This window comes from Stegostoma tigrinum, unplaced genomic scaffold (genome assembly GCF_030684315.1).
Source record: "Stegostoma tigrinum isolate sSteTig4 unplaced genomic scaffold, sSteTig4.hap1 scaffold_88, whole genome shotgun sequence".
In the NCBI taxonomy this organism is placed as follows: Eukaryota; Metazoa; Chordata; class Chondrichthyes; order Orectolobiformes; family Stegostomatidae; genus Stegostoma; species Stegostoma tigrinum.
Genome location: NW_026728813.1, coordinates 1,072,492 through 1,098,543, shown reverse-complemented (window position 1 = coordinate 1,098,543; position 26,052 = coordinate 1,072,492). Strand labels below are relative to the sequence as shown.

Below are 26,052 nucleotides of genomic sequence, written 5' to 3'. Positions count from 1 at the left end.
TTAGTTACCTGTCATGAAAGGAAAACTGATTCTGACTGGCGTGAACTGCAGTGCAAATGAATATAATCTGCGAAACGAGATTCCTTATGGGCTTGCATCTGCTCGAAATGATTGCTTTTCAAAGACGTTGCATACATACATTTATTTCTCCTATCACCTTAGATTATATTTTTGTTTGTGCGTGTTGTGTGGGCTTCCAGTCAGGCCCATAAACACAGGTTGATGCAGTCACTGTTATAACACGGTATTGAAGGAGAATTTGTGATCTTTGGAGTTTCATTCCAGTGTATGAAGGAGTGCATCATCAAACCACTCCAGATCTCTACTGGTGACTATATTGTTGCAAGTTTTCAAGTGTTACCGATGGTCACATAAAATATGGCCTTTTTGTTGTTGCGCTATTCATCTTAACTGCACCATATCTAGTATTTAGGCTTGGAAACAATTTCTATTTTTTTGATTTACTTATTCAAAATCATTTATGATTGTTGTCATGATATCTACGATATGTTATTTTGATTGGACATAGAGGATTGGATCTGTCTTACCCCAACTATTAATGGAAATAATGTATGCGCTTTTCAAACCCCTTCTGGGCAAGGTAGTTGCTCAGTGGTTAGAGCTGCTCATGCACTGGGGAGCCAGTTGAGATTCCAGTCTTGGGTAACTATCTGTGTGGAATTGACATGTCCTCCCCGCGTCTGCGAGGGGCTTCTGCCAGGTGCTGCAGTTTCCTCCCATTGTTCAAAGATGTGCAGGTCCTTATATGTGATTTGTGAAGCATTTCTTAAATGTTTCAATCCTGCCAGCATCCAGTGCCTTGGACAAAATAACTGGAGGTGAATAAAAGATACTGTGCCTTTTGACACCATTTCCTGCTGGATTTTCATCAATCCTGCTTTATATCGGTGACAACTTCCATGACCTTTTTTGATGCTATGTCTGAATTGACAGTCTAGTTCCAAATATTTGTTGTGTAGTATTACAAGGTCTCTGTTACAGCATACCCATGAATGCCCACTTCAAAAGATACTTCCATATCATAGAATCCCTACAGTGTGGAAACAAGCCCCTTTTGACCCAACAAGTCCACAGCCACCCTCCAAAGAGCATCTCACCCTGACTCATTCCCCGACCCTTTCCTCAGTAACCCTACATTTCCCATGACTAACACACCTAATCTACACATCCCGAAACACAATGGGCAAGTTTGGCATGGCCCATACAACTAGCCTGCACATCTTTGGACAGTAGGAGGAAACCAGAGCACCCAGCAGGAACCCATGCAGGCAAGGGCAGAATGTACAAACTCTGCACACAAAATCACGCAACGGTGGGATCGAACCTGGGTCCCTGGCGCTGTGAGTCAGCAGTGCTAACCACTGAGCCACCGTGCTGCCCTTGGAGTTCGACAGAGCTTGCTTGTTCTTGGGTGGCCTCAAACTGCCAACCTCCACTTAGTGGCAAAAGTGCTGACCAACTGCACTCATCTTCACTGGTTTTTGCTTTGTATCATTGAATTCAATCCTTCAAACTCTATGATAAATATTTAAATTTCCATTGATATGTGAGCGTTGTTTTTAGTACGCAGTATTGGTTTATTATGTTTCATTGGTACATAATGAATATTGTATGTATATGCAAATGGGCAAGTTGGTAATGATGCAGTCCGCAGACCAGGAGGATAATAACACTGTCCTTCAATCGCCCACGATGCCCTCTGCAAATTGGTAGAAAACAAAAATTTCTATAAAATTAATCTCTCCTCCCGTCAGTCGATCAAAATTAATTCAGAATTTTGTACAGGCCAATAACTGTAAGATTACACGGGCCTAAACAAAACTACTGGCTCATATTAGTTCAGTAAAGTGAAAGGGCAACAATAGAGGCAGTAGGAACTGCAGATGCTGGAGAATCTGAGATAAGAAGGTGTAAAGCTGGATGAACACAGCAGGTCAAGCAGTATCATCCAGCTCTACACCTTGTTATCTCAGATTCTCCAGCGCCAATTTTCTGAAGTAGGGTCTCGTCCCGAAACATCAGCTTTCTTGCTCCTCTGATGCTGCTTGGCCTGCTGTGTTCATCCAGCTCTCCACCTTGGGCAACAATAGAGTATGCTTTAAGTCACTAGATATGTTACGTGGGTTTGTCTTCCTTAGGGTGGAGTTAGTGGAACCGAAAAAGATGTCTCCCTCACAGCGTTTGTGACAAAAGAATTGCATCGTTCCTTGGCGGCCTTTCAACAGAAGAATATTCAGAGATTTCACGAGTGGTAAGAATGTAACTTCTTTTACTTCTCTTTATCTCACTTTTTCCAAAATTGGAAAATAGATTTTAGAAATAACATCGAGCTGATGAAGTGTGAAAAGAAGAATAATTCCAAGCAGTGGTGGGAGTTGGTCAGTGAGGTGGGAGGAGTGGATAGGTGGGAGAGAAGGCGGACAGGTCATGGAGGCGGGGATGAGTGGAGGAACTAGTCTTGGGATGAGGCTGACGGGTGGGGAGATTTTGAGGGTGGCAAAGTCCATATTGAGGCCATTGAGTTGGAAGCTCCCGAGGCGGAATATGAGGTGCTGCTCCTCTAGTTTCTGGGTGGTGTGATTGTGACACTGGAAGAGGCCCAGGATGGACATGTCGTCCACGGAGTGGAAGGGGAGTTGAAGTGATGCAATGATTTGGATATGAAAATAGGTGTGGTTAGTAAGTTTCCCAATGATTGAAGGTGTAGTAGCCAGCCAAGAAGGTCACCTCAGAATGCAATGGGACATTGACAAGGGCCAATAAACTGAGGAGTGGCAGATGGAGTTGAAGTTAGACAAATGTGAGGTGCTACATTTTGGAAAGGCAAATCAGGGCAGCACGTATACACTGAAGGTTGTGGGGAGTGTTGCTAAATAAAGAGACACTGGAGTGCAGTTTCGTAGTTCCATCAAAGTACAGCCACCGGTAGAAAGGATATGAAGGAGACATTTGGTGTGCTCGCCTTTATCGGTCAGTGAATTTAGAATAGGAGTTAGGAGATCACTTAGCAGCCATGTAGGACGTTGGTTCGGCTGCTTTTGGAATACTGCAATCGCTTTTGGTCTCCTTGCGAGAGGAAGGATGTCGGCGCAACATTGAGGGCCGAAGGGCCTGTTCTGCGCTGTATTGTTGTATGTTGTAAACTTGAAAGGGTTCAGAGAAGATCTACAAGGATGTTACCAGCATCGGAGGTTGGAGGTATACCGTGGGCTTGAACAGGCAGCGATTACTTGGAACTTTGGAGTTCAGGGCTGACCATATAGAAGTTTATACAATTACGAGGGACGTGGATAGAGCGAACAGCCAAGATCTTTTCCCCGGGTTGCTGGAATCCAAAACTGGAGAGAATAGGTTGAAAATGAGAGAGGGAAGATTTAAAATGGACCGGATTTTTTTCATAGTGGTGCATGTATGGAATGAGCTGCCAGAGGAAGTGGTGGAGGCTTGTACGTTTAAAAGGCATGTGGATGGGTATATGAATAGGATGGGTTGAGAGGAATATGGGCCAAATGCTGGCAAATGGGACTAAATTAATTTAGGATATCCGGTCAACACAGACAAATTGGGCCAAAGGATCTGTTTCCCTACTGTACATCTCTCTGACTCGAAGTGTCTTTTTTCTGAACCACGTGGCCCATAATTAGAAAAACTTGAATCAGGATTTGGGAATGTGACAATTCTAATTGGATCTGTTTGATGAAATTAACTCTGTAGGTAATGGTGGTTGAATTATGATTTATAAAATTTGAGTTTATTGCAGCATCTTATAGATTAGAGGAGACACATGTAATCAAAATTGAAAATCAAAACTTGGTAAAATTTTGCATTGGAAATACATGACCAGCCATTGGAGGAGATTCATGATCATTGCATTCAAGTGAGAACAACAAATGCGATTCAGTGACTCAGTGAAATGGGATGCAGTGACTGAGATAAATGGGATGCAGTGACTGAGATAAATGGGATGCAGTGACTGAGATAAATGGGATGCAGTGACTGAGGTAAATGGGATGCAGTGACTGAGGTAAATGGGATGCAGTGACTGAGTGAAATGGGATGCCGTGACTGAGATAAATGGGATGCAGTGGCTGAGGGTAATGGGATGCAGTGACAGATGGAAATTGAATGCAGTGAGAGAGTGAAATTGGATGCACTGACAGATGGAAATGGGATGTAGTGACTGAGAGAAATGGGATGCAGTGACTGAGGGAAATGGGATGCAGTGACTGAGTGAAATGGGACGCAGTGACTGAGGGAAATGGGATGCAGTGACTGAGGAAATGGGATGCAGTACCTGACGGAACTTGAATGCAGCATCAGATGAGAAAAGGGATGCAGTGACTGTGTGAAATGGGATGCAGTGACTGGGTGAAATAGGATGCAGTGAATGAGTGAAGTGAGATGCAGTGACTGATGGAAAGGAGATGCAGTGACTGATGGAAAGGAGATGCAGTGACTGAGTGAAATGTGATGCAGTGACTGAGGGAAATGTGATGCAGTGACTTTTGGAAATGGGATGCAGTGAGTGATGGAAATGGGAGGCAGTGATTGAATGAAATGGGTGCAAGTGACCGTGGAGATGGGATGCAGTGACTTGGGGAAAGGAGATGCAGTGACTGTGGAAACGGGATGCTGTGACTGAGGGTAACGGGTTGAGGCGGCTAAGTGAAATGGGACGCCGTGTCTCTGTGAAATGTGATGCGGAGACTGTGGGGAAATGGATGCAGTGACTGAATGAAATGGGATGCGTTCACTGATGGAAAGGAGATGCCGTCACTGTGGGAAATGGCATGCAGTGACTGAGTGAAATGGGAAGCTGTGAATGAGTGAAATGGGAAGCCGTGACTGATGGAAATGGGATGCAGTGACTGAATGAAATGAGATGCAGTGACTGAGGAAAATGAGATGCACTGATGTAGGGAAATTGGATGCACTGGGTGAGTGACATGTGATGCAGTCACTGAGTGAAATGGGATGCACTGGCTGAGAGAAATGGCATGCAGTGACTGAGGGAAATGGGATGCAGTCACTGAAGGAAATGGGATGCAGTGACTGAGGGAAATGGGAAGCTGTGAATGAGTGAAATGGGAAGCTGTGAATGAGTGAAAGGGGATTTTGTGACTGAGTTAAAGGAGATGCTGTGACTGAGGGAAATGGGATGCACTGTCTCAGTTCAATGAGATTCACTGTCTCAGTTAAATGGGATGCAGTGACTGAGTGAAATGCGATGCAGTGACTGTGGGAAATGGGTTGCAGTGACTGCAGGAAAGGATTGCAGTGACACTGGGAAATGGGAGGCAGTGACTGAGGGAAATGGGATGCAGTGACTGAGTGAAAGGGGCTGCTGTGACTGAGTGAAATGGGATGCAATGACTGAGGGAAATGGGAGGTAGTGACTGACTGAATTTGGGAGGGAGTGCCTGAGTGAAATGGGATGCAGTGACTGAGGGTAATGGGACGCAGTGACTGAGTGAAATAGGATGCACTGTCTCAGTTGAATAGGATTCACTGTCTCCGTTAAATAGCATGTAGTGACTGAGTCAAATGGAATGCTGTGACTGAGTGAAATGGGATGCAGTGGCTGAGTGAAATGGGATGCAGTGGCTGATTGAAATGGGATGCAGTGGCTGAGTGAAATGGGATGCAGTGACTGAGGGAAATGGGATGCGCTGACTGAGTGAAATGGGATGCTGTGACTGAGGGAAAGGAGACGCAGTGACTGTGGGAAATGGGTTGCAGTGACTGAGGAAAATGGGAGGCAGTGATTGAGTGAAATGTGATGCAGTGACTGAGTGAAATGGGATGCAGTGACTGAGTGAAATGGGATGCGCTGACTGAGGGAAATGGGATGCAGTGACTGAGTGATATGGGATGCAGTGGCTGAGTGAAATGGGATGCAGTGGCTGAGTGAAATGAGATGCATTGACTGAGGGAAATGAGATGCATTGACTGAAGGAAATGAGATGCATTGACTGAGGGAAATGACATGCAGTGACTGAGGGAAAGGAGATGAAGTGACTGTGGGAAATGGAATGCTGTGACTGAGGGTAATGGGATGCACCGTCTCAGTTCAATGAGATTCACTGTCTCAGTTAAATGGGATTCAGTGACTGAGGGAAATGGGATGCGCTGACTGAGTGAAATGGGATGCAGTGACTGAGGGAAATGGGATGCAGTGACTGAGTGATGTGGGATGCAGTACCTGACGGAACTTGAATGCAGCATCAGATGAGAAAAGGGATGCAGTGACTGTGTGAAATGGGATGCAGTGACTGCGTGAAATGGGATGCAGTGAATGAGTGAAGTGAGATGCAGTGACTGATGGAAAGGAGATGCAGTGACTGCGTGAAATGTGATGCAGTGTCTGCGTGAAATGGGATGAAGTGTCTGCGTGAAATGGGATGCAGTGACTGTGGGAAATGGGATGCAGTGACTGTGTGAAATGTGATGCTGTGAATGAGTGAAGTGAGGTGCAGTGACTGATGGAGATTGAATGCAGTGTCTGATGCAAATGGGATGCACTGACTGAGTGAAATGGGATGCACTGACTGAGGGAAATGGGATGCAGTGACTGAGGGAAATGGGATGCAGTGACTGAGGGAAATGGGATGCAGTGACTGAGGGAAATGGGATGCAGTGACTTTTGGAAATGGGATGCAGTGAGTGATGGAAATGGGAGGCAGTGATTGAATGAAATGGGTGCAAGTGACTTGGGGAAAGGAGATGCAGTGACTGTGGAAACGGGATGCTGTGACTGAGGGTAACGGGTTGCAGTGGCGAAGTGAAATGGGACGCCGTGTCTCTGTGAAATGTGATGCGGAGACTGTGGGGAAATGGATGCAGTGACTGAATGAAATGGGATGCAGTGACTGAGTGAAATGTGATGCGTTGACTGATGGAAAGGAGATGCAGTCACTGTGGGAAATGGGATGCAGTGACTGATGGAAATGGGATGCAGTGACTGATGGAAATGGGATGCAGTGACTGAGTGAAATGGGAAGCTGTGAATGAGTGAAATGGGATGCAGTGACTGAGGGAAATGGGATGCAGTTGCTGAGGGAAGTAGGATGCAGTGACTTTTGGAAATGGGATGAAGTGAGTGATGGAAATGAGAGGCAGTGATTGAATGAAACGGGTACGAGTGACCATGGAGATGGGATGCAGTGAGCTGGGGAAAGGAGATGCAGTGACTGTGGAAACGGGATGCTGTGTCTGAGGGTAACGGGTTGCAGTGGCTAAGTGAAATGGGACGCCGTGTCTCTGTGAAATCTGATGCGGAGACTGTGGGGAAATGGATGCAGTGACTGAATGAAATGGGATGCAGTGACTGAGTGAAATGTGATGCGTTGACTGATGGAAAGGAGATGCAGTCACTGTGGGAAATGGGATGCAGTGACTGATGGAAATGGGATGCAGTGACTGATGGAAATGGGATGCAGTGACTGAGCTAAATGGGATGCAGTGACTGAATGAAATGAGATGCTGTGACTGAGGGAAATGAGATGCAGTGACTGAGGGAAATGAGATGCACGGATGTAGGGAAATTGGATGCACTGGGTGAGTGAAATGTGATGCAGTCACTGAGTGAAATGGGATGCACTGGCTGTGAGAAATGGGATGCAGTGACTGAGGGAAATGGGATGCAGTCACTGAAGGAAATGGGATGCAGTGACTGAGGGAAATGGGATGCAGTGACTGAGTGAAATGGGAAGCTGTGAATGAGTGAAATGGGAAGCTGTGAATGAGTGAAATGGGATGCTGTGAATGAGTGAAATGGGCTGCAGTGACTGAGTGACATGGGGTGCAGTGACTCTGTGAAAAGGGATGCAGTGACTGAGGGAAATGGGTTGCAGTGACTGAGGGAAATGGGTTGCGGTGAATGAGTGAAATGGGAAGCTGTGAATGAGTGAAATGGGAAGCTGTGAATGAGTGAAAGGGGATTTTGTGACTGAGTTAAAGGAGATGCTGTGACTGAGGGAAATGGGATGCACTGTCTCAGTTCAATGAGATTCACTGTCTCAGTTCAATGAGATTCACTGTCTCAGTTAAATGGGATGCAGTGACTGAGTGAAATGGGATGCAGTGACTGAGGGTAATGGGACGCAGTGACTGAGTGAAATAGGATGCACTGTCTCAGTTGAATAGGATTCACTGTCTCCGTTAAATAGCATGTAGTGACTGAGTCAAATGGAATGCTGTGACTGAGTCAAATGGAATGCTGTGACTGAGTCAAATGGGATGCAGTGGCTGAGTGAAATGGGATGCAGTGACTGAGGGAAATGGGATGCGCTGACTGAGTGAAATGGGATGCAGTGGCTGAGTGAAATGGGATGCAGTGGCTGAGTGATATGGGAAGCAGTGGCTGATTGAAATGGGAAGCAGTGGCTGAGTGAAATGGGATGCAGTGACTGAGGGAAATGGGAGGCAGTGACTGAGTGAAATGGGATTCAGGGACCGACGGTCATGGGATGCAGTGACTGATGGAAATGGGATGCATTGACTGAGGGAAATGAGATGCATTGACTGAGGGAAATGAGATGCATTGACTGAGGGAAATGAGATGCATTGACTGAGGGAAATGACATGCAGTGACTGAGGGAAAGGAGATGAAGTGACTGTGGGAATGGAATGCTGTGACTGAGGGTAATGGGATGCACCGTCTCAGTTCAATGAGATTCACTGTCTCAGTTAAATGGGATTCAGTGACTGAGGGAAATGGCATGCTGTGACTGAGTGAAATGGGAATCTGTGAATGAGTGAAATGGGATGCAGTGACTGAGGAAAATGGGATGCAGTTGCTGAGGGAAGTCGGATGCAGTGACTTTTGGAAATGGGATGAAGTGAGTGATGGAAATGAGAGGCAGTGATTGAATGAAACGGGTACGAGTGACCATGGAGATGGGATGCAGTGACCTGGGGAAAGGAGATGCAGTGACTGTGGAAACGGGATGCTGTGACTGAGGGTAACGGGTTGCAGTGGCTAAGTGAAATGGGACGCCGTGTCTCTGTGAAATCTGATGCGGAGACTGTGGGGAAATGGATTCTGTGACTGAATGAAATGGGATGCAGTGACTGAGTGAAATGTGATGCGTTGACTGATGGAAAGGAGATGCAGTCACTGTGGGAAATGGGATGCAGTGGCTGAGTGAAATGGGATGCAGTGGCTGAGTGAAATGGGATGCAGTACCTGACGGAACTTGAATGAAGCGTCAGATGAGAAACGGGACACAGTGACTGTGTGAAATGGGATGCAGTGACTGTGGGAAATGGGATGCAGTGACTGTGTGAAATGTGATGCTGTGACTGTGTGAAATGTGATGCTGTGACTGTGTGAAATGTGATGCTGTGACTGTGTGAAATGGGATGCCGTGACTGTGGGACATGGGATGCAGTGACAGTGGGAAATTGGATGCAGTGACTGAGTGTAATGGGATGCAATGACTGTGTGAAGTGGGATGCAGTGAATGAGTGAAGTGAGGTGCAGTGACTGATGGAGATTGAATGCTGTGTCTGATGCAAATGGGATGCACTGACTGAGGGAAATGGGATGCAGTGACTGAGGGAAATGGGATGCAGTGACTGAGGGAAATGGGATGCAGTGAGTGATGGAAATGGGAGGCAGTGATTGAATGAAATGGGTGCAAGTGACCGTGGAGATGGGATGCAGTGACTTGGGGAAAGGAGATGCAGTGACTGAGGGTAACGGGTTGCAGTGGCGAATTGAAATGGGACGCCGTGTCTCTGTGAAATGTGATGCGGAGACTGTGGGGAAATGGATGCAGTGACTGAATGAAATGGGATGCAGTGACTGAGTGAAATGTGATGCGTTGACTGATGGAAAGGAGATGCCGACACTGTTGGAAATGGCATGCGGTGACTGAGTGAAATGGGAAGCTGTGAATGAGTGAAATGGGATGCAGTGACTGAGGGAAATGGGATGCAGTTACTGAGGGAAGTAGGATGCAGTGACTTTTGGAAATGGGATGAAGTGAGTGATGGAAATGAGAGGCAGTGATTGAATGAAACGGGTACGAGTGACCATGGAGATGGAATGCAGTGACCTGGGGAAAGGAGATGCAGTGACTGTGGAAACGGGATGCTGTGACTGAGGGTAACGGGTTGCAGTGGCTAAGTGAAATGGGACGCCGTGTCTCTGTGAAATCTGATGCGGAGACTGTGGGGAAATGGATTCTGTGACTGAATGAAATGGGATGCAGTGACTGAGTGAAATGTGATGCGTTGACTGAGTGAAATGGGATGCAGTGGCTGATTGAAATGGGATGCAGTGGCTGAGTGAAATGGGATGCAGTGACTGAGGGAAATGGGAGGCAGTGATTGAGTGAAATGGGATGCAGTCACTGAGTGAAATGGGATGCAGTGACTGATGGAAAGGAGATGCCGTCACTGTGGGAAATGGCATGCAGTGACTGAGGGACATGGGATGCAGTGACTGTGGGAAATTGGATGCAGTGAATGAGTGAAGTGAGATGCAGTGACAGATGGAAATTGAATGCAGTGAGAGAGTGAAATTGGATGCAATGACTGTGGGAAATGGGCTGTAGTAACTGGGAGAAATGGGATGCTGTGACTGAGTGAAATGGGATGCCGTGACTGAGGGAAATGGGATGCCGTGACTGAGGGAAATGGGATGCAGTGACAGATGGAAATTGAATGCAGTGAGAGAGTGAAATTGGATGCAATGACTGTTTGGAAATGTGATACAGTGACTGAGAGAAATGGGATACAGTGACTGAGGGAAATGGGATGCAGTGACTGAGTGAAATGGGACGCAGTGACTGAGGGAAATGGGATGCAGTGACTGAGGAAATGGGATGCTGTACCTGACGGATCTTGAATGCAGCATCAGATGAGAAACAGGATGCAGTGACTCTGTGAAATGGGATGCAGTGACTGCGTGAAATGGGATGCAGTGAATGAGTGAAGTGAGATGCAGTGACTGATGGAAAGGAGATGCAGTGACTGAGTGAAATGTGATGCAGTGACTGAGTGAAATGTGATGCAGTGACTGCGTGAAATGTGATGCAGTGACTGCGTGAAATGTGATGCAGTGACTGCGTGAAATGTGATGCAGTGACTGCGTGAAATGCGATGCAGTGACTGTGGGAAATGGGATGCAGTGACTGAGGAAATGGGATGCAGTACCTGATGGAACTTGAATGCAGCGTCAGATGATAAACGGGATGCAGTGACTGAGAGAAATGGGATACAGTGACTGAGGGAAATGGGATGCAGTGACAGATGGAAATTGAATGCAGTGAGAGAGTGAAATTGGATGCAATGACTGTTTAGAAATGTGATACAGTGACTGAGGGAAATGGGATGCAGTGACTGAGTGAAATGGGACGCAGTGACTGAGGGAAATGGGATGCAGTGACTGAGGAAATGGGATGCTGTACCTGACGGATCTTGAATGCAGCATCAGATGAGAAACAGGATGCAGTGACTCTGTGAAATGGGATGCAGTGACTGCGTGAAATGGGATGCAGTGAATGAGTGAAGTGAGATGCAGTGACTGATGGAAAGGAGATGCAGTGACTGAGTGAAATGTGATGCAGTGACTGAGTGAAATGTGATGCAGTGACTGCGTGAAATGTGATGCAGTGACTGCGTGAAATGTGATGCAGTGACTGCGTGAAATGTGATGCAGTGACTGCGTGAAATGCGATGCAGTGACTGTGGGAAATGGGATGCAGTGACTGAGGAAATGGGATGCAGTACCTGATGGAACTTGAATGCAGCGTCAGATGATAAACGGGATGCAGTGACTGAGAGAAATGGGATACAGTGACTGAGGGAAATGGGATGCAGTGACTGAGCGAAATGGGACGCAGTGACTGAGGGAAATGGGATGCAGTGACTGAGGAAATGGGATGCAGTACCTGACGGAACTTGAATGCAGCATCAGATGAGAAACAGGATGCAGTGACTCAGTGAAATGGGATGCAGTGACTGCGTGAAATGGGATGCAGTGAATGAGTGAAGTGAGATGCAGTGACTGATGGAAAGGAGATGCAGTGACTGCGTGAAATGTGATGCAGTGACTGCGTGAAATGTGATGCAGTGACTGCGTGAAATGTGATGCAGTGACTGCGTGAAATGTGATGCAGTGACTGCGTGAAATGGGACACCGTGACTGAGTGAAATGGGATGCAGTAACAGAGTGGAATGCATTGCAGTGACTGATGGAAATTGAATGCAGTGACTGCGTGAAATGGGATGCAGTGACTGCGTGAAATGGGATGCAGTGACTGCGTGAAATGGGATGCAGTGACTGCGTGAAATGGGATGCAGTGACTGTGGGAAATGGGATGCAGTGACTGTGGGAAATGGGATGCAGTGACTGTGGGGAAACCAGATGAAGTGACTGTGTGAAATGTGATGCAGTGACTGTGTGAAATGTGATGCAGTGACTGTGGGAAATGGGATGCAGTGACTGTGGGAAATGGGATGCAGTGACTGTGGGAAATGGGATGCAGTGACTGTGGGAAATTGGATGCAGTGAATGAGTGAAGTGAGATGCAGTGACTGATGGAGATTGAATGCAGTGTCTGATGCAAATGGGATGCACTGACTGAGGGAAATGGGATGCACTGACTGAGGGAAATGGGATGCACTGACTGAGCGAAATGGGATGCACTGACTGAGGGAAATGGGATGCACTGACTGATGGAAATGGGATGCACTGACTGAGGGAAATGGGATGCAGTGACTGAGGGAAATGGGATGCAGTGACTGAGGGAAATGGGATGCAGTTACTGAGGGAAATGGGATGCAGTGACTTTTGGAAATGGGATGCAGTGAGTGATGGAAATGGGAGTCAGTGATTGAATGAAATGGGTGCAAGTGACCGTGGAGATGGGATGCAGTGACTTGGGGAAAGGAGATGCAGTGACTGTGGAAACGGGATGCTCTGACTGAGGGTAACGGGTTGAGGCGGCTAAATGAAATGGGACGCCGTGTCTCTGTGAAATGTGATGCGGAGACTGTGGGGAAATGGATGCAGTGACTGAATGAAATGGGATGCAGTGACTGAGTGAAATGTGATGCGTTGACTGATGGAAAGGAGATGCCGTCACTGTGGGAAATAGCATGCTGTGACTGAGTGAAATGGGAAGCTGTGAATGAGTGAAACGGGATGCCGTGACTGAGGGTAATGTGATGCAGTGACTGAGGGTAATGTGATGCAGTGACTGAGGGTAATGTGATGCAGTGACTGAGTGAAATGGGGAGCAGTGACTGATGGAAATTGAATGCAGTGAGAGAGTGAAATTGGATGCAATGACTGTGGGAAATGGGATGCTGTGACTGAGAGAAATGGGATGCAGTGACCGAGTGAAATGGGATGCCGTGACTGTGTGGCATTGGGTGTGGTGATTGATGGAAATACATTCACTGTCTCAGTTGAACAGGATTCACTGTCTCTGTTAAATGGGATGCAGTGCCTGAGTGAAATGGGATGCCGTGACTGAGTGAAATGGGATGCAGTGACTGAGGGAAATGGGATGCCGTGACTGAGTGAAATGGAATGCCATGACTGAGTGAAATGGGATGAGGTGACAGATGGAAATTGAATGCAGTGAGAGAGTGAAATTGGATGCAATGACTGTGGGAAATGGGATGTAGTGACTGAGAGAAATGGGATGCAGTGACTGTGGGAAATGGGATGCAGTGACTGTGGGAAATAGGATGCAGTGACTGTGGGAAATGGGATGCAGTGACTGAGTGAAATGGGATGCAGTGAATGAGTGAAGTGAGATGCAGTGACTGATGGAAATTGAATGCAGTGACTGAGTGAAATGGGATGCACTGGCTGAGAGAAATGGGATGCAGTGACTGAGGGAAATGGGATGCAGTGACTGAAGGAAATGGGATGCAGTGACTGAGGGAAATGGGATGCAGTGACTGAGGGAAATGGGTTGCAGTGACTGGGAAAAGTTTGCAGTGACTGTGGGAAAAGTGAGGCAGTGACTGAGTGAAATGGGAAGCTGTGACTGAGTGAAATGGGCTGCAGTGACTGAGTGAAATGGGCTGCAGTGACTGAGTGAAATGGGCTGCAGTGACTCTGTGAAATGGGGTGCAGTGACTCTGTGAAATGGGGTGCAGTGACTCTGTGAAATGGGGTGCAGTGACTGTGTGAAATGGGATACAGTGATTGAGTGAAAGGGGATTTTGTGACTGAGTTAAAGGAGATGCTGTGACTGAGGGAAATGGGATGCACTGTCTCAGTTCAATGAGATTCACTGTCTCAGTTAAATGGGATGCAGTGACTGTGGGAAATGCGATGCAGTGACTGTGGGAAAAGGGTTGCAGTGACTGAGTGAAATGGGATGCAGTGACTGAGTGAAATGGGATGCAATGACTGAGTGAAATGGGATGCAGTGACTGAGTGAAATGTGAGGTAGTGACTGAGTGAAATGGGATGCAGTCACTGAGTGAAATGGGATGATGTGACTGAGGGTAATGGGAGGCAGTGACTGAGTGAAGTGGGATGTAGTGACTGAGTGAAATGGGATGATGTGACTGAGGGTAATGGGAGGCAGTGACTGAGTGAAGTGGGATGTAGTGACTGAGTGAAATGGGATGCAGTGACTGACGTAATGGGAAGGAGTGAATGAGGTAATAGGGATGCAGTGCCTGACGGGCCTTGGGGTGCAGTGACTGAGTGAAGTGGGATGCAGTGACTGAGGGAAGTGGGATGTAGTGACTAATGGAATTGGAGTGCAGTGACCGCATCAGATTTGGAACTGGGTCATGAGCCTGGCCAGGTGTTAGATTTGGAAGTAGGTGATCACCTTGGTGATAGCGATCACAATTCGAAGATAATAAACTGCCAACCTCAGCGATCACAATTCTGTTATGTTTGCTTTAGTGATGGAAAGGTAGAGGTGTACACCACTGGGCAAGAGTTATCTGGGGGAAAGGCAATTCCAATGAGATTTGGCAAGATTTTGGGAGCATAGGATGGGGAAGGAAACTGCAAGGGATGGGCACAATATAAATGTAGAGCTTATTCAAGGAAAAGTTCCTGTGTATCCTAGATAAGTATGTACCTGTCAGGCCGGGAGGAAGCTGTAGAGCGCGGGAGCCGTGGTTTACGAAGGAAGTGGAATCTCTGGTCAAGAGGAAGTAGAAGGCTTCTGTTACTATAAGATGTGAATGCTCAGTCAGGGTGCTTGAGGGTTACAAGGTAGCCAGGAAAGACCGAAAGAGAGAGCTCAGAAGAGCCAGGAGGAGATTTGAGAAGTTGTTGGCGGATAGGATCAGGGTAAACCGTAAGGTTTTCTATCGGTATTTAAGAAATAAAAGAATGAGAAAAGTAAGATTAGGCCCAATCAAGGATAGTAGTGGGAAGTTGTGTGTGGAGTCAGATGAGATAGGGGAAGCGTGAAATGAATATTTTTCAACAGTATTCACTCTAGAAAACGACAATGTTGTCGAGGAGAATACAGAGATACAGGCTACTGGACTAGGTGGGATTGAGGTTCACAAGGAAGACGTATTTGAAATCCTACAGAGGGTGAAGACAGCTATGACCCCTGGGCCGGATGGGATTTATCCTCGGATCCTCGGGGAATCCAGGGAGGAGATTGCCGAGCCTTTGGCATTGATCTTTAACTCATCATTGTCTGCAGGAATAGTGCCAGATGACTGGAGGATAGCAATTGTGGTTCTCCTGTTCAAGAAGGGGAGTAGAGACAACCCTGGTAATTATCGGCCAGTGAGCCTTACCTCAGTTGTTGGTAAAGTGTTGGAAAAGGTTCTAAGGGACAGGATTTATAATCATCGAGAAAAGAATAAATTGATTAGGGATAGTCAGCACAGTTTTGTGAAGGGTATGTCGTGCCTCACAAACCTTATTGAGTTCTTTGAGAAGGTGACCAAACAGATAGATGAGAGTAAACCGGTTGATGTGGTGTATATGGATTTCAGCAAGGCGTTCGATAAGGTTCCGCAGAACAGACTATTGTACAAAATGCAGAGGAATGGAATTGTGGGAGATATAGCAGTTTGGATCGGAAATTGGCCTGCTGAAAGAAGACAGAGGGTGGTAGTTGATGGGAAACGTTCATCCTGGAGACCAGTTTCTGGTGGTACCGCAAGGGTCGGTGTTGGGTCCACTGCTGTTTGTCATTTTTATAAATGACCTGGATGAGGGCAGTGAAGGATGAGTTAGTAAATTTGCAGACAACACTAAGATAGGTGGAGTTGTGGATAGTGACAAAGGATTGGTTGCAGAGAGACACAGATAAGCTGCAGAGCTGGGCTGAGAGGAGGCAAATGGAGTTTAATGCAGACAAGCGTGAGGTGATGCACTTCGGCAGGAGTAACCAGAAGGCAAAGTACAGGGCTAATGGTAAGATTCTTAGTAGTATAGATGAGCGGAGAGATCTCGGTGTCCATGAACACAGATCCTTGAAAGTTGCCACCCAGGTTGACAGGGCTGTTAAGAAGGCATACAGTGTTTTAGCTTTGATTAATAGAGGGATCGAGTTCCGGAACCAAGAGGTTATGGTGAAGCTGTACAAAACTCTGAAGCGGCTGCATTGGAGTATTGTATACAGTTCTGGTCACCGCATTATAAGAAGGATGTGGAAGCTTTGGAAAGGGTGCAGAGGAGATTTACTAGGATGTTGCCTGGTATGGAGGGAAGGTCTTATGAGGAATGGCTGAGGGACTTGAGGCTGTCTTCATTAGAGAGAAGAAGGTTGAGGGGTGACTTAATTGAAACATATAAAATAATCAGAGGGTGAGATAGGGTGGATAGGGAGAGCCTTTTTCCTAGGATGGTGATGGCGAGCACGAGGGGGCAGAGCTTTAAATTGAGGGGTGAAAGATACAGGACAGATGTCAGAGGTAGTTTCTTTACTCAGACAGTAGTAAGGGAATGGAACGCTTTGCCTGCAACGGTAGTAGATTCGCCAACTTCAGGTACATTTAAGTGGTCATTGGACAAGCATATGGACGTACATGGAATAGTGCAGGTTAGATGGGCTTGAGATCGGCATGACAGGTCAGCACAAGATCAAGGGCCGAAGGGCCTGTACTGTGCTGTAATGTTCTATGTTCTATCTTCTATGGCTAGCTCTCCCTGTGCTCCGTGTGATTTAACTTCCCTACTGGACTACTGTGAGGAACCTTCTTGAACGCCTTACTGAAACCCATATACGTCCATGTTTCTGCCTTAATCAATGCTCTTCATTACTACTTTAAAAAACTCATTCAAATTACATGAGTTATGATTTCCTGTGCACATGTGTCCTCGGATCCCATGGACTGTTTCCTGTTCTAACAGTCTTCAAATGGGGAATCTTGTCAAAAGCTCTGCTGAAGCCCAAGTAGACTGTGTCAAATGCATTGCCCTCATCCACACACCTAGTTAGCTCTTCAGTCATAGATTCATAGAGTCATACAGCACAGAATCAGGACCCTCACTCCTAATCATCTGTACTGATCAGGTGTCCCAAACTTAACCGGTCCCATTTGCCTGCGTTTGGTATCCGTCTAAACCTTTCCTCATTGTGTACCTGTCCAAATGTCTTTTAAATACAGAAATTTTATCTGCCTCTACCACGTCTGTTGGCAGCTCATTGCATTCACGCACCACCCTCTGTGTGGGAAAAGTTGCCGGTCGGGTCACTTTTAAATCTTTCCCCTTTCACATTTGAACCTGCTCCCTTCTAGCTTTGGACTCCCCTACCTTGGTTATTCCCCTTATCAATGCCCATCATGATTTTTTACACCTCTGGAAGTCACCCCTTCATCTCCGATACTCCAGGGAAAAAGTCCGAGCCTATCCACCACTCCTCGTAAACCCTCCAGTCCCGGCAATGACCTTTTGTAATTATTTTTGCACTCTGTATAGTTTAACAGCATTCTTCCTACGGCAGGGTAACCAGAATTCACTGAAGTATTATGACATAGAACATAGAACATTACAGTGCAGTACAGGCCCTTCGGCCCTCGATGTTGCGCCAACCTGTGAATCCAACCTGAAGCCCATCTAACCGACACTATTCCATTACCATCCATATATTTAGCAATGTTCATTTAAATGCCCTTAAACTTGGCAATCTACTCCTGTTGCAGGCAGGGCATTCCGCACCCATACTACTCTCTGAATAAAGAACCTCCCTCTGACATGTGTCCCATATCTATCTATCTCCCCTCAATTTAAACCTATCTCCACTCGTGCTCACCATCACCATCGAGGAAAAAGACTATCGCTGTCCACCTATCTAATCCTCTGATTATCTTGTATGTCTCTGTTAAGTTGCCTCTTCACCTTCTTCTGACAAAAACAGCCTCAAGTCCCGAAGCTTTTCCTCATAAGACCTTCCTTCCACACCAGCCGAGATCCTAATAAACCCCCTCCAAATCCTTCCGATAATGTGTGGCGATCAGAACTGTACGCAATAGTCCAAGCGCGGCCGCACCAGTGTTTTGTACAGCTGCAACATGACCTCATGGCTCCGAAACTCAATCTCTGTACCAATAAAACCTAACACGCCGTACGCCTTCTGAACAAGCCTGTCAATCTGCGTGGCAACTTTCAGGGATCTACGCACATGGACACCGAGATCTCTCTGCTCATCCACACCACCAAGATTCTGGGCAGCACGGTGGCTCAGTGGTTCGCACTGCAGCCTCGGGCAATTGTCTGTGCCAAGTTTGCACGTTCTCCCCGTGTCTGCTTGCATTTCCTCCTGGTGATCCGGTTAAGGCGGATAAAGGAGGGGAGGGGAATATGTGTCTGGTGGCGGCATCCTGCTGGTGGTGGTGGAAATGGTGCCTGAGGTTGGTATGGATGTGGGCATGTGGGTTGATAGGTAAGGTCAAGTGGAACCTTATTGCTATCTTGGGAGGGAAGAGAAAAGGTGAGGGCAAAAGTGCTGGGTTGGACACAGTTGAGGGCCCTGTCGACCACGGAGCCGGAGAATCCTCAGTTGAGGAAGAAGATGGACATTTTGGAGGCTCCCTTGTTGATGTTGGCCTCATGAGAACATGTTCAATGGAGATGGAGGAAGTGAGAGAAGAGGTTGGAGTCTTTACAGAAAGTGGGGTGTGAGGATATATAGACCAGGTAGCTGTGAGAGTCAGAGAGTTTGTAATGGATATTAGTGCGAAGCCTACCCCCAGGAATGGAAGCAGAAATGTTGAGGAAGGGAAGGGTAGAGTCAGAGGTAGAGCAGATGAAAGTGAGGGCAGGACGGAAATTGGAGGCGAAGTTGATGAAGTTTTCCAATTTCAGACAAGAGAGAGAAGCAGCCGGATGATATCATTGATGTATCGGAGAAAGTGTTGTGGGTGGGAATGTCCCACGTACCCCGTGAAGAGACAGGTTTAACTCGGGCCCACGCAGGTGCCCGGAGCTGCTCCTCTTACCCGAAGAAAATGAGAGGAGTTAAACAACAAGTTGTTGAGGGTGAGGATGAGGTCGACCAAGTGGAGGAGGGTGGTGGTGGGAGGGGCATGTTCAGGTCTTTGCTCCAAGAAGAAGGGGACAGCCCTAAGAACCTCCTGGTGGGGAATGGATTTGCAAAGGAATTACATGTTCATGGTAAAGAGGACACAGCTGGAACCGGCAAACTGATGTTTTTAAAACTGCGTAAAATATCAGAGTATTTCTGGATGTACGTGGGCAGTGCTTGGACCAGGGGACAGAAGATTGAGTCAAGGTCGGAAGAGATGAGTTCTGTGGGGCAGGAACAGGCTGAAACAATGGGTCTGCCAGGACAGTCTCATTTGTGGAGTTTTAGGGGGACGTAGGAGCAACCTGTGGGGAGCTGTGGCCTTTCAGCTTGGAAACAGAGGGGGAAGATCACCGGATAGACCAAGATCAGTTACTGTAGTAGATACAATGGCCCGGTGCGGTCAAGGTCCAGGAGAAGTCGGAGGAGGTATCTGAGAGCTGGCGCTCAGCCTCTGCAAGGTAGACTTCAGCTCACCAGACCACAACAGCACCACCTTATCGGCAGGCTTAATAACAAAGTCAGGGTGAGATATGAGTGCGTGGAGGGCAGTCAGTTGGGCAGGACGGAGGTTGGGTTTGATGCAGGGAACAGAGAAATTGAGGTGATAGCACGTCGACAGTTCTCAATGAACAGATTGAGTGCACCTGCATCCCCACCTTAACAATTCTGCACTGAGGGGTGCCATTAACTGTATATTTTTCTGTAATAGTTGATTTCCCAAAGTGGAGCATCTCACATTTAATGGATTAAAATCCACTTGCCGTTTCTGCAACTGATCTGTATCCTTTTATGACGTCTACACTCATCCTGATTCTCCCAATCATTCTATTGTCTGCAAACTTGCTAACCCATACATCTATATTTTCACCTCAGTCATTTGTATAGACCACAAACAGCAGAGGTCCCAGCACAGATCCCTGCGGAACACCAATCGTCCTGGATCTACAGCCTGAAAAGCACCATTCCACCTCTTGCCTCTGTCTTCTCTGGGCAAGCCAGTTGTGAATCAAAGCATCCAAGCCACCATTGACTCGGTGCATCTTAATTTTCTGGATGATCCTATCATGAGGCACCTTGTTGAAAGTATTGCTAAAATCCGTGTCAACAATATCCACTGCTCTACCTTCATTGATCACATTCGTCACCTCCTCAAAAAATTCAGTCAAGTTAGGAAGACATGACCTGCCCTGCACAAAGCCATGCTGACTGTCCCGAATGAGGCCATGCTGTTCCAAATACAGATAAATACAATCCCTAAGAATTCTCTCCAATAGCTTCCAATGAACGATGAGAAACTCGCTAGTCGAGAGTTTCCTGGATTGACCCTATTTCCCTTCTTGAACAGAAGAAGAACATTTAGCAACTTGCTGATCCTCCAGTACCCCTCCAGTGGCTACCAAGGATACAAAGATATTGCTGAATGCCCCGACAATCTCTTCTCTCACCTCGCTCAAAAACCTTCAGGAGATACCATTGGGTCCTGAGGACTTATCCACCTTAATGCTCTTTCTTGATTTCAAAATGCTGTTATCACATGAGCATGCTCCACACAAATCCCACTATCCTCCACACCCTTCGCCTGAGTGAATAGTGATGCACCGACTTAATTTAGGATCTTGCCCACATCCTCTGCTTCCAAACACAAGTTCCCTCCTTTATCCTGAATGGTCATACCGTCTTGCTATTTATCCCCTTGTTTTAGATGTATGCACAGAATGCCTTGGGATTTCCTTCAACCCTCCTTGCCAAGGTCATTTGATCGCCTTTCTTTTTCTGCTTTCTTTATGTCAGCCCTGTTCGAGTTTAGCTTCCTAAACCTGACATATTTTTGTTTTTCCCTTTTGACTAACTTCACAACCTCCCCAATTATCCAAGGGTCTTTTACCTTGCCATCGTTGTCCTTCCTCCTTCCTGATCCTAAACTCATAAGCAGGCCTTTAAACAATTCCCATATGGCAAATGTGACAGCTCCTCCCAATTAACACTCCCCAGCTCCTACCTAAAATTGATATAATTTACTCTCCCCCAAGGTCCTGACTTATACTTCTTCATAGCAATCTTAAAATTTAAGGAGTTGTGATCACTATTTCCAAAATGCTTTCCCACCCTTCTCACCAGTTACCTGACCAGGACAAAGTCCAGTATGGCCCATCTTCTATCCACATACTGTGTCAAGAAACTCTCTTGGATAGACTTAACAAATTCAGCCTCATTTAAACTCTTGTTGTAAGGGAGTCCCAGTCAATACCGTGGAGGTTAAATTCACTGACTGTGACAACTCTGACTTATTGCATCGTTTCAAAAGCTGCCTACATATTTGTTCCTCAGTGTGTCAGTGGCAAAAGGGGAGCAGGCTATCAGTTTAATCTGATCAGAGTGATTGTGTCTATCTTATTTTTGAACGCTACCTCTGTTGCCTCAGTGGGCAAGCCCTCCAGAATGTCCTTTCTCGGTACAGATGCAACATTTCCCACAGGTTAGGAGTGCACATCCTTCTTTTATCTTCCCCTCTATCTTGTCTAAAGCAATGAAACCCTGGAACATTGAGCACCCAGTCCGGTCTCTGTCTCAACCAAGCCTCTGTAATGGCCTCAACATCAGAGTCCCATGTACTGATCCAGGCTCTAAGCTCATCTGCCTTACCTGTAATACTCCTGGCAGTGAAATAAACATATTTCAGCTTGTTCGTGCCATCATGTTCATGTACCTGTGTCTGACTGCCATTCTTTTCTGATTTATTGGTCCTAGCATGTACCTGCCATCAATTCATCTACTTGCTGACCTGCTGCTCTGGTTCCCAGCTGCCTGCCAGTCTTTAAATCCTCCCAAGTAGCACTAGCAAACCACCCTGTGAGGGTATTTGTTCCCGTTCAGTTTAGGTGCAACCCATCCCTCTTACACAGGTCACCCCTTGCCCAAGAAGCGGTCGCAATTATCCATGAACCTGAAAGCCTGCCCCCAGTACCAGCTCCTTAACCAATGCATTCATCTCACCTATCTTTCTCTGACTTAACTCACTAACATGTGGCACTCGTGGCAACCCATAAATTATTACCCTCTAGGTCCTGCCTTTCAGCCTCTTTGCTAACTCCTTGTACACAGTCCACAGGATCTCATCCCTCTTTCTACCTACGTCATTGGTACCAATGTGCACAATGGCCTCTGGTTGCTCACCCTCCCCCTTAAGAATTTCTTGCAACCACTCAGAGATGTCCTTGACCTTTGCACCAGGGAAGCAACACACAGCCCTGGTATCTCAAATGTGGCTACAGAAACTATGCCCCCAACGAATGAGTCTCCAACCACGATCACTCACTTGGATTTGCCTGACCCTGTCCCACAGCAGGGCGGTTTGTACCACGGACCTGGCAGCTGCTGATTATATAACCGTTCCAGTTTAGTTTTAGATCAGTGTTAACCTTGATTAAGTGGACAGCCAAGCACCTCAGTGGGCGACAGTACAGGAGAATTAAATTCTTAGGCTCACGGATTCTGAGAGAGTCAAAGACAAGCACTGAATTTTTCTAACCTCATTTCCAACACCTGGCCCATTACCCTGCATGGCTTGGATAACACTTGCACATTTAAAAAAATGTAAGGATGATGTGAGGGTAAGGACATGGAATTTTGTGATATGGTCATATTCGCTCTTGTTGGAGCTGATTGCTGCTTAGCTCTTGTATGGTGCAAATGTTACTTATCGTTTATCAGGCCAAGCCTGATCGTTGTCCAAGTCTCACTGTATTTTCTCATCGTTGACTTCACTGTTGGAAAAGTCATGAATTCTGCTGGACACCTGGACAATATTCAATGAACGTTCATGTCTCCACTTTGGTTCAAATGAAGACATGACTTCAGCCAGTGCAGGTATCCAGTGAATGCCACTGACTCAATTTTCTATTCCTCTGCTTAACACCACATTCAATCAGAAGTTGCCTTGGTGGAAATGACAGATTGCACTTTCCTTCCTTTTCAAGCTCAGGATCTCTGATCATATTTGTGGTAAATCCTGAACGAGGTTACGAGAAGTGTGGCATGACGAAAAGTAAACTGAGCCTAAGTGTGCAGCTGTTTGATAGCACTGTCATCCAGATGTTGCATTACTTTGCTGATGATTGAGAATACATTGAGGTCATAATTGGTCAGGACAATTTGTCTGCCGATTGCGTGATAGGTCATCTTTCTCTGAAATGTGAGTGTTGCAAGTGTTTAAAAATGTACTGGAAAACATTTACTGTTGGTGTGGCGACCTTGGGGCACATTGTTCCAGTACAGTTTGTGGGATGCTGCCAGGTGCCATGGCATTTGCAGTATCCGGAACATTCAGTCTTGTCATTGCATGAAATAATTTGAATTGCGTGTAAGTTAAGATCTGTGATGCCTCCTCAGGATGAGGGCAAGAAGATCATCCAGACTGGTGAATGGTTTCATCTGCTCCTTCACCTTTTGTTCGTAACATCTTGTAATAACTGCCATGTAGCCTGATGAGAAACTCAAGCTCACCTTGATTCATTTGCATTTGAAGGTGCCTATTTTTCCCAAACAAAAGGACCCATCACTGAGCGGGAAGTATGGAGAATGTTCTAGACATCAGTGGTGAGATAATGCTGGATCTTGACCAGCAAAACCATTGTTGTGTTGGTGAAATGCAAACAAAAATCTATATGATGTAAACTTTATTCTCAGCTAATCCCTTTCTCAAATGACAGATTCTGATGTTGGTTCCTGGAAAGCCTCCATTGTTGGAGGACGAGAAGCCGTATCCACTTGAAGCAGCACAGGCTTCTGCGATGACTGTGGAAACCACTGCTTATGCCTTGCTTCAAGCATTGTCAAGGAATGATATTGACTATGCAACACCGATTGCGAGGTGGCCAACGATGCAACAGAACTATGGTGGTGGATTTCACTCGACGCAGGTAAATGCTTGAGATCACAACAGCAGGCATTCAGATATTTCCATTGATCATGTTACTAACTGGTGGTTGTTGCTGTTTGCAATCAAACTGGACACTGCATTTTCATCTGCAGGTTTGGTGCATTGGCACAAATTCCAGTTCTTCAGTGGTGTTAATCCTTGGTTAAATTCTTACATGCACTTTGTCTGTGCATCACTTTTCCTTTTGGCATTGTCCTTGAAAATTACCTGTTTCTGTAAACCTTCACTTACTTGTCACAGGATCATTGAGGGACAGCATAATAGAGTGCTATGGCAATGGAACAGACCCTTCAGCAAATTGTATGTGCCCTCACAAGATGCAAGTCCCGAACTATTCTCATCACATTTCCCAGCTCTCGACCCAGAGCCTTGTATGCCTTGGCATCGCAAATGCCCAATCAAAGACTTGTTAAATGTTATCATGGTTTCTGACTCTACCACCCACACAGTCGGTGCGTTCCACATTCTCACCACAGTTTGGGTGCAAAAACAAGTAAGCTTCCTCAAGAGATGGTAGGAACTTGCCAATGCTGGAGAATCTGAGAGAAGAAGGTGTAGAACTGGATGAACACAGCGGGCCGAGCAGCATCAGAGAAGCAAGAAAGCTGACGTTTCGGGTCGAGACCCTTCTTCAAAAATGGGGGAGGAGAAGGGGATTCTGAAAAAAATAGGGAGAAGTGGGGAGGCAGATAGAAGATTGGTAAAGGAGAAGTTAGGTGAACTGTCCTGTGCTGTCCACTCACTGTCCCCTGCTCCAGAATCATAGAATAAGAGAATTCTCCAGAATTAGACCAGAAGGCCATGAGACATAGGAGTGGAGGTAAGGCCATTCGCCCCATCAAGTCCACTCCACCATTTAAATCATGGCTGATGGGCATTTTTACACCACTTCCCTGCACTCTCCGCGTAGCCCTTGATTCCTTTTGAGATCAAGAATTTGTCGATCTCTGCCTTGAAGGCGTCCAACATCCCGGCCTGCACTGCACTCTGCGGCAATGAATTCCACAAGCCCACCACTTTCTGCCTGAAGAAATGTCGTCTGATTTCAGTGTTAAATTGAACCCCTCGAATTTTAAGGCTGTGCCCACGGGTCCTCGTCTCCCCTCCTAACGGAAACAACCTCCTAGCGTCCACCTCTTCTAAACCATACATTATCTTGTAAGTTTTTATTAGTTCTCCCCTCAACCTTCTAAACTGTAGTGAGTACAATCCCAGGATCCTTAGCCATTCATCGTAGGTGAAGCCTACCATTCCAGGGATCATCTGTGTGAATTGAACAAGCACTTCATTCCATTGTGTCTGTAACCACTGAAGCCACACTAAGTTCACATTCGGCTCATGTTTTAGCAATAGGCCCGTTGCCTTGAATGTTATTTCATTTTAAGTGCTGTACCAACCCTTTTTCTTTCATGTGAAAAGATTATCCACCACCTCAACTAAAGTCCCAGACAATGAATTCCAAACCCCCAGCACCTTCTGGGTGTCTTTTCTTTCCTGAAATTCCTTCTGAGCCTTTTAGCTTAAATGTATGTATCTCTTCCCCCCCGTCCCCCCGCCCCCCCGACCTCCCACCCCATGAATGGTCGTTCTGCTTCCCTC

At 46.5% G+C, this 26,052-nt stretch overlaps 1 protein-coding gene across 2 annotated transcripts in view; it reads left to right on the top strand.

The window, feature by feature from the left end:
* Positions 1 to 26,052, top strand: part of LOC132209342 (uncharacterized) — a 76,436-nt gene that overhangs the window by 8,887 nt on the left and 41,497 nt on the right. The window contains exons 4-5 of one of the 2 annotated variants that reach the window (XM_059644462.1): positions 2,160 to 2,272; positions 24,224 to 24,433. In XM_059644462.1, coding sequence (XP_059500445.1) covers positions 24,230 to 24,433 — 204 coding nt within the window. In that variant the 5' untranslated portion in view covers positions 2,160 to 2,272; positions 24,224 to 24,229. Of the gene's footprint in view, positions 1 to 2,159; positions 2,273 to 24,223; positions 24,434 to 26,052 lie in introns of those variants that run through there. The other variant, XM_059644463.1, reaches the window with a different exon arrangement.